Source organism: Phalaenopsis equestris, unplaced genomic scaffold (genome assembly GCF_001263595.1).
Source record: "Phalaenopsis equestris unplaced genomic scaffold, ASM126359v1 Scaffold000719, whole genome shotgun sequence".
Lineage (NCBI taxonomy): Eukaryota > Viridiplantae > Streptophyta > Magnoliopsida > Asparagales > Orchidaceae > Phalaenopsis > Phalaenopsis equestris.
Genome location: NW_018165159.1, coordinates 200,937 through 209,814, shown reverse-complemented (window position 1 = coordinate 209,814; position 8,878 = coordinate 200,937). Strand labels below are relative to the sequence as shown.

The 8,878-nt window shown below is 37.7% G+C and overlaps 1 protein-coding gene across 1 annotated transcript in view; it reads left to right on the top strand.

Moving 5' to 3' along the window:
- LOC110030446 overlaps nucleotides 1–8,878 on the top strand; it is a 48,782-nt gene that overhangs the window by 2,390 nt on the left and 37,514 nt on the right. Inside the window, exons 2-4 of the mRNA XM_020733160.1 lie at nucleotides 3,427–3,547; nucleotides 4,148–4,256; nucleotides 4,403–4,453. Coding sequence (XP_020588819.1) covers nucleotides 3,427–3,547; nucleotides 4,148–4,256; nucleotides 4,403–4,453 — 281 coding nt within the window. The remainder of the gene's footprint in view (nucleotides 1–3,426; nucleotides 3,548–4,147; nucleotides 4,257–4,402; nucleotides 4,454–8,878) is intronic.

The following is an 8,878-nucleotide window of genomic DNA, read 5'->3' as shown; positions in this document are numbered from 1 at the left end:
AGCAGGAATCTTTACCATGTTCCAACTCTCACTGCCTTTCAAACCTCCACATCATCATCATCTTCATTTTGGCATCAACAACTAGGACATCCTCACGAAGAAGCTACCACAACTATCTCCAATTTATCTCAGCCTCTCCGCAGTACTACTACTTTAAGTTTCTACATTGAATGTACTTCAGCTAAGAATCACAAACAACCATTTCATAAGTCAGTTTCTAAGTGTTACCCCACCTTTTAATATTGTTCATTCTGATATTTGAGGACCTGCCCCCTATATCTTCACTCCAAGGTTATAAATATTACTTAGTGTTCGTTGATGACTTCTAACGTTACTGTTGGATATTTCCACGGTTTAGCCAAATTTGAAGCTTTCTCTAAGTTTATACAATTCTATAAAATGATCAAACTCAATTTCACACAAATATTAAAATTCTAAGATCTGATGTCGGTGGTGAATGTAAATCCCAAATCTTACTGCAATACCTCTCCACCCATGACATACATCAACTAAGTTGTCCCTATACATCTCAACAAATTGCTAAAAGAAAACATCAACACCACATTGAAACAACAAGAACACTCCTACTAACAACTCACCTACGACCTTTCTCACGGTTCAATGCCCTACTCACCGTATCTTACCTAATCAACAGGATGCCATGAAAGCTCAAATGAAAACACCTCATGAACTTCTTTACCACACCCACCCTCTTACAATCACCTCAAAGTGTTTGGATGCATATGTTTTCATGATAAAAACTCCTTAAACCATACGAACTACATCCAAGCTTCCCGCCATGTACATTCACTTGATACTCGTCTCTCCACAAGGGATACAAATGTTACCAACCATTCATCCAACAAAGCATTCCATTCCTGGCTTGTCATCTTCAATGAGCACTCATTCCCATATTCCTCCAGCCCTCCCCCTACATCAACCCCACCAACAAACTTACCACCACCCCTTCTAATACCCACTGCAATAACAACTAACACCTCCATCCCACAACCTCTCCCAGTCATTCCATCAACTTCATTTTCCCACTATCTTCACTAGCTATCTTCCATTCCCCCTTACACAACTCCAACAACAACCAACCTTCACACCTCCCACCTTAACACCCAATGCTTGCTAGATCTAAAACAGGTCACTCAAAACCCAAACCAATTTTTGAGTTTAGTATTTACACCTCCCTCTCATCCGAACCGACCTGCTACTCCCAAGCCTTCCGACATCAATATTGGTGCCAAGCCATGTCTTTTGAATTTCAGGCTCATTAACAACAAAGCACTTTGGCTCTTCTCCCACCTCTACCTCAACAAAACATCATTGGATGTCGCTGGACGTACAAAATTAATCGACTTTCAGGCGAGACTATTACAAGATACAAGGCAAGATTGATTGCTCAAGGCTTTAAACAAGAAAAAAAAAGTTGATTATCTGAAAATGTTCAATTCAGTTGCCAAATTACCTACATTTCACATACTTCTTATCGTTGCTCTTTCCCACAAGTGGCAGGTTTTCCAACTAAACATATCTCATGCCTTTCTACACGACTCATCTGAAGACACTATCTACATTACTTAATCCCAAAAGTTCCATGAAGCTCAACATCCTCACCATGTATGCATACTAAAGAAAGCTTTATATGGCCTCAAACATGCCCCAAGACAATAATATTCCATGTTCACCTCTCATCTCATTAGTAAAGGGTTCACACTCAGCACAATGACCCATCTCTTCTCATCTGCAGTCGAAATCAAACTCGCTTCTACCTTCTGGTATTTGTCGACGACATCCTATTAACAGGAAACAACTCTACAACCATATCTCACACATTAAAGGACCACAAATCCCAATTTCAGCTGAAAAAACTCAGCCCTGTTTCTACATTCCTCGACATTCAAATTGCTCCCTCTGCTGATGGCTACCTTCTCACCCATAATGCTTACATAGACTCTATAATACACCAAACCGGCTTCACAAATTGCAAACCAATCCTTGCTCTCCTACCCACCAAACTTAAAACCAATCCCTCCTCACAAAAACCATATCTGAACCCATCCTTTACTGGCAATTAGCCGACACACTTTAGTTTCTCACAATCAATAGGCCTGGCATTGCCTTTGCGGTAAACTAAATATGCCAACTAATGCATAGCCCTCTATTGTATCACTTCCAAATCCTTAAACGAATTCTTTGCTACCGAAAGGGGATGTCGAACTATGGCATTCACCTCTTTCCAGGAAACCCACAACTTCAATCTTATTTTGATTCCGATTGGACCAGTGATCAACACGACAAACACTCCACAACTAGGCACAATTCTTTTTTTGGGCAAAAATCTCATTACTTGGACTATAGAGAAAAAAAAAAGGCCGCTTGATTTTCTACGAAGACAGAGTAGCTTGCCCACGCCGCCACCACCGATGCCATCTGGTTTCGATGCCTCACTCACTAGTTTGACATCCCATCTTCCTCCCTAACTATTATATATTGCGACAACACTTCAGCAGTCACCCTTGCACGAAACACATCTTCCATTCTAGAACCAAGCACTACAAAATCGATCATCATTTCCTTCGCGATCACATCAAATTCAAGAAAATTACTCGGCACCATGTTACCTTGCATGATCAACTTGCCGACAACTTCACCAAATGCCTCCCATCAACTCAGTTCCTCATATTACTTAACAGACTCATGTTTGCTCTACATGTTTGTTCGTCTGCAGCTGTACTGCTCTGGAATGCTCTTCCCTAATTTCGGTAGGCTATATAATTTTGACTTGTAACCTTCACTGATGTTGAGAGCTTCAGCTTTTCACTTATGCTGAAATAATTTTCAGCTTTAATCCTTTTCTATCTTAACTGTTCCTCTTATATGTTTTATTGATGTATGGATGGATGCACTGTGGGTTGGTAGGCTACAATAATGCATGCATGAGTGGATGCATGCTTGCCTGTATGTTGGGATGCACACATATTTGTGCATAGATGAGCTTGCATTTACATATTTTTTTATTTTTTTGATGTACGTGTTTATGCAAGGGTGTATGCATGTGTTTTTTTAGCTGTTGAACGAAATTATTTTTAGGGAAATTTTGTTAAATGCCACACAATTCTTTTAAGTATTTACATATATGACACCAAAAGTTTGACGTTTACACTTATAACACCTTGTTATCATAAATCTCTGCATGAAAAAGTGTATTTCTCTTTTAAAAACTAGTGATGGTTGTATTCTAAATGTGATGTTAAAGATTTAAGTGGTAAGCATGTAAATATGAATGTTTAGGTGTTTGATATGTAAATACATTAGAATTGTGTGGCATGTATGTAAATGTGCCTTATTAATATTGCTCATATTCCTATGTTTTTTATGATTTTTTATTGTAATTGTACTGACTTCTGAACATCTTAGGTTGTTGGAAGTATGGGCAAGGATTCTCAGTCTCTTCTGCTGCTTACTATGGGGGGAAGTCTTAAGGAGCTGGGCTACGTTCTTTCTATATATTTTCATTTTTTTTGTCGTGTCAAAAGAGGTTTGTCCTAGCATTCCAATTTAGTTGTATTCTTAGAGACATTAATGCAATATTCAACTCCATTGAAGTGGCCATATGGATTTATTGTTCACATCTGTGACTATTTGATGCTCTTAAAATTTATTTTATCTTACGAAAAATTTTCCATTCATGGTTTATAATGTGTTAATGCTAGTTGTATAATTTGCAGCCTTTTGAAATTATCATTATTATTGAAGCAGCGATGGAGATGTCAAAATTGTCTCTTGATTTTTTGCGAGAGAATGGAGATGTCAAAATTGTCTCTTGATTTTTTGCGCGAAGTCATTTTATTCCTAGAGTCTATAAAGTGCCAATTTAGTCCCCAAAACTCTTTTAATATGGGTTGAAATAGTGCCCACGGAGGATTATTTTCAGCCCCAATTTAAAGAGTTGAGAACTAATTTGACAGTTGACACTGTCATAGATTGTGGGACTAAAATGGCCTTATGTAAATAGTTAGGGGACTATTTTGACTCATCGCACTTTTATAATATGCTTTTAAGTATGTTTTTCTGTATAAACCTCACTCTTCCTGCATGGTATTATAAAGCATTTTTGACCGCCTTGGCTTTGGTCTAGAACAGGTCTTTGCATTAGAGGATGGAGAGGTTCACACATTATGGGAAAATATTGACTGTTATGTGACTGTTTTGGGCTATAATCATTCAATCTTGATTGACTGGACAAGGTACTTCTTGGTGTGCCTTTTTTCACCCCTTTTTTTTAAATGTTTACGTTGTTTTTAAATTTTTTCTCTAGTTCTTTCCATTTTTCAATATTTTTTGGTATACATTAACGCCTACTTTCTTTTTGGTTATTCGTTCATGCATACAGATTTGAAGGTGTCCTGTTTAGCTCCCTTGAAACGAAAAGAGTCATCTCAAGGTGTGCGTGCTAAATGGTAGATATTATGTCAGCAATGAGAATTATAAACTCTTAGCGTTATTTTGCAAGTTCAGAATAGAGATTCACATGCATTGACACCATAAGAAGAGAAACTTCATTTATTCACAGTGCATCTTTAACTCTTTTTATTCAGTATTATTTTTTTTTGCAATGGGAAATTAAAAAAAAAACGTGAAGTTTTGTTGTCTGCGATTGAACTTTCTAGTAGCTAGAAAGGTCTTGGCTGCATTATTCTATTCTCTACAAATTTGATGTAATTATGTGATTTTCTCTCTCCTGTTAAATACCGATGCAAGGCTTTGCGTGCTCAAATTAACTATAAGTTAATTTAAATAAGCCCACTTACGCTAAGATAAAGCCAATCATGCAACCTTTTGGCAAAAAGTACTTAAACTTGAACAAATTGATACATGACTATTTATAAAATCAAAAGCACAGTCCGGAAGGGAAAGTACAAATTCAGGTTGAAAAAATCTTTGTGGCAAATCAATTGATCTTGTTGTTACTTTGGAAAGCTGTGCATTTATCTAAAGCTTTGCAAAATGTCCTTTGGACTCCTATTTTCTACAAAATTCTGAGAAAATTGCTTCTTCGAAAAACAAATTCTTTTCCAAAGGTGGGAGGATTGTTTTGACAGCTCTATGCTAACTTCTATCCCTTCTTGCTTTTATTGTTTGGGATTGAACTTTCTAGTAGCTAGAAATGTCTTGGCGGCATTAATCTCTAGATATGGTACAATGAATTTGGAGTACTTTAATTTTATATCCATGTTCCATCTGTGTTGAACATAGTGTGCCTTTGCATGTAAATTAAAACAGTAGGATGAGGGAGAAATGTTCAATATGGAATTTTGAAGAATTTTGCTTCAAGATAGTGAACGCTTGATATATAGATTGCCTTCCTGGAAATTTGATGTAATTATGTGGTTTTTTTCTCTCATGTTATATACTGATGTATGGCTTTGCGTGCTCAAATTAACTAAAAGTTAATTTAAATAAGCCCACTTACGTGAAAATAAAGCCAAGTATGCAAACTTTTGGCAAAAAGTACTTGAACTTGAACAAACTGATACACGGCTATTTATAAAATTAAAAGCACGCTCTGAAAGGGAAAGTACAAATTCAAGCTGAAAACATCTTTGTGGAAATCAATTAATCATGTTGTTACTTTGGAAAGTTGTTCACTAATCTAAAGCTTTGCAAAAGTGCCTTTGGACTCCTATTGTTGGCAACATTCGGAGAAAATTGCTTCTTCAAAAAACAAATTCTTCTCCAAAGGTGGGAGGATTGTTTTGACAACTTTTTGCTAACTTCTATCCCTTTTTACTTCTCTATCTCTCTCTCACTCTCTTTCCCTTCCTCAATAAAATTTATCCTCTTTCTAGTTTCTTATGGAATGGAAATGATGAATGTTGATGCCACTTGATCAACTAGAAGAACATATGCAACCTCAAAAAATGTGGTTGGCATGGTAATTTAGAATGCTTCTCTTTCCTTTTTAAATGGATTTAGAAATTTATGCATTCAGATTCTAAATCCTTTGTAGTTTGAATTTAAACAAGGTTTCTCCAAAGCAGTTGCTCTCTTTTAGAGACATTTTCTCGGTCAATTCCTTATATCCTTTCTTAATGCATGATGCTGTTATCACTCCTTATTCTTGTATCTGGAAGGCCTTGGTCCCTTTGAATTTTTTTTTTCTTTAGATTAAATGTTATTCTGAGAAAATTTCTATCAAATACTTTATCATATGGGCTCTGAGGTCCCTATTGATCGCATATTGTGCAATTTCATTCCTAGGGATGATTTTCACTTATTCTTCCAAATGACATTTTCATTTAGCATTTGGAGACATAATGTCTCTCTTTTCCAAGATTTAGGTTATTTTGTTCTTTTCAACTTTATATTCTCTTCATTGAGAGATTATTTATTTAATGACAATGCTAAACATGTATGAGGCATCCTATTGCTCTAGGCAAATTTGGACATTTTTGAATGAAATGAACAATATATGCTATTTAAATTACTTTCAGACTAATATAATTTTCTTTAGTTATTTCATTATTATATTTGGATGGAATTTTGTAATGCTGTGATGCGGGGTGTTAACAGCGCCCTATTGTGGGGTGCTAACTACGCCCTGTAGCTGGGCGTTGAACCGCTGAGGTGGGCCAACACGTGAACCCTCACGTGACAATTGGAGAAAACTCGTGAAGGCTGGAAGAGACGCGAAGCAAAGGGGGCTGCGAACTATCGCGCAGTAGTGGGAAAACCTTGCAAAGGCCGGAAGATGCGCGAAGCAGAGGCGGGATCGCAAACAATCGTGATCCAGGAAGGAGCATCGCTAGGCTACCACACCCATGAAGTGTTTTTTGGATTTTTATTGCCTTTTTCACGCATTTCTTTTGTGTGGGAGTTTTTCTTTTTATTGTTTTCATATTTTTGTCTTGCGGGAGTCTATAAATTGTTGTTTTCTGTGTGTAAGGCTCATTTTTGGTGTAAATTGCTTTTATATTTCTTTGTGGAGCTGTTCTCCCTATTCTAGGGCTGTATCCGAGGAGGTGGTGGTGCTCCGGCTGTATCCTACTCTGATGTGGTGTTGTATCTTCCTCTATCCTACTCCCTAGCCCTTCTCATTCCTGTCCATTAGTCATCAACCATCCTGATAGTTCGCGCACTTTTTTGCCATTGTCTTGCTGTCCAACCTTTCCACTCCGCCTCCCAGCACTCTATTACTCTTCAACTTGCTGCTGGCCTTACCGTCCAACCCTCCCAGCTGCCCCTTGCATCCTACCGGGTTCCTCATAGTAGCTTCCCTTGCTGCCCGACACACCTCGCCATCACCCAACACCCCTCACCACCCTTCCTTGCCGCCTTACCTATCACCCCACTCTCCCAAACCCCCAAACCAACCACCCTTCCGACATATGTGATAGCCCTCAACCCTTCCTTTTTTCCCTTACCAATTCGCCGACGCCATCCCCACTCTCAGATCTTTTCATTGGTCCTATCTAGAGATTGGTTTGCTATTGTATTTTCCTTTCCATTTGTGCCGTATTGTAACCCTATTTCAATACTACTAAAAGTTTCTTTCGTTTGCGCTAATTTTCTAACTAAATCTGGTATCATGATGACAAAATACTTTAAATCTTAGATAAAGGTATAGCATTAAACCTTCCATACAAGTATCTCTTTATGGCTGTTTAACTTTGTTTTCTTTGTATTGGTTTCTTTTTTAAATTAACTATTTTTCCATAATTTTTTTTTATATTTGTTTATGACAGTAAGCTTTCCCAATTGTTTGTTCTGATAAAAAAAATTGATGAGTAGATAAAGTTAATTTGATAAAGGCAGAAGTAAAAAATGTTCTAATAAGGGTAACATGGATAGAAGTTGTGCTAAAGATTGTGTAGAATAAGTTTAATATCTCATGCAACACTCTGTAGGAACAAGTAAACAATGAAGATTCACAGAGCCATTCCATTATTTGGGATAAGGATAGTGAAGATTAATCCATGATTATGCTGATCAATTGTGTCTTAATTTTTATGGCGTTATCTTGTATGACATTTTCACAACATCCCATACTCCCCAAAACTTATTTCTGTTGTGTTGTTTTTCGGGAGCCTTTTCCTGTTTATGCCTTGTACGAGTGAACCTACTAATGCTTCATTGGGGTCATTGAAGGGCTTAGAAATGAGTATTTTTTACTCCCTCTTGCATTTGGCAATAACATTTTCCATTTTCTCTTCACCATACTTTGTTCTGCAAAATTGAAAACTTGAGAGACTGTTGACCTCAATTTTCGTGAGGTCTAGTCTTCCGTTTAGGGTTTAGGATCTAGCCTTAGGAATCTCCCTTCGACTATCTTAAAACCTTAGAAGTGGGACCCGCCTCGTTTTAGTTCGACCCGCTTCCGTCCCCTTCTGAAGTTTCGCGTGTGTGGTATCAACTTCTAGCACTTAGAAGGATGAAATCAATATGAGGAACCCAAAAGGGATCCCTATAGGACCTTTTGAGCCTTAGGGTGGCCTTTTGCACAATTCGCACTCTCGCACGCACAAACTTCGCAATTCGGAGAGTCGATACGTCCGATCGCCGCAATTCGCATTGCCTGCATTGGTACTTGTCGAATGCTCAATTAAACTTTTTGGGACGATCGATCGCGGGTCGAAATTTTGTAAAATTTGAATTTCGACGCGTTTTTGACCCGATTGTCGACAACGTCGTCCGAGCGACCCCGGATGACGAAACGGACTGCGCCAACGCGTCCGGAACGTCAATTTTGCCTAGGGAGGATACCTATTTTGTCGCATCGTCGTGCGCGGGTAAAATGTGTTTTAATTAATATATATATATATATATATATTTATATGTATATATATATTTATATATATGTGTTAGGTTA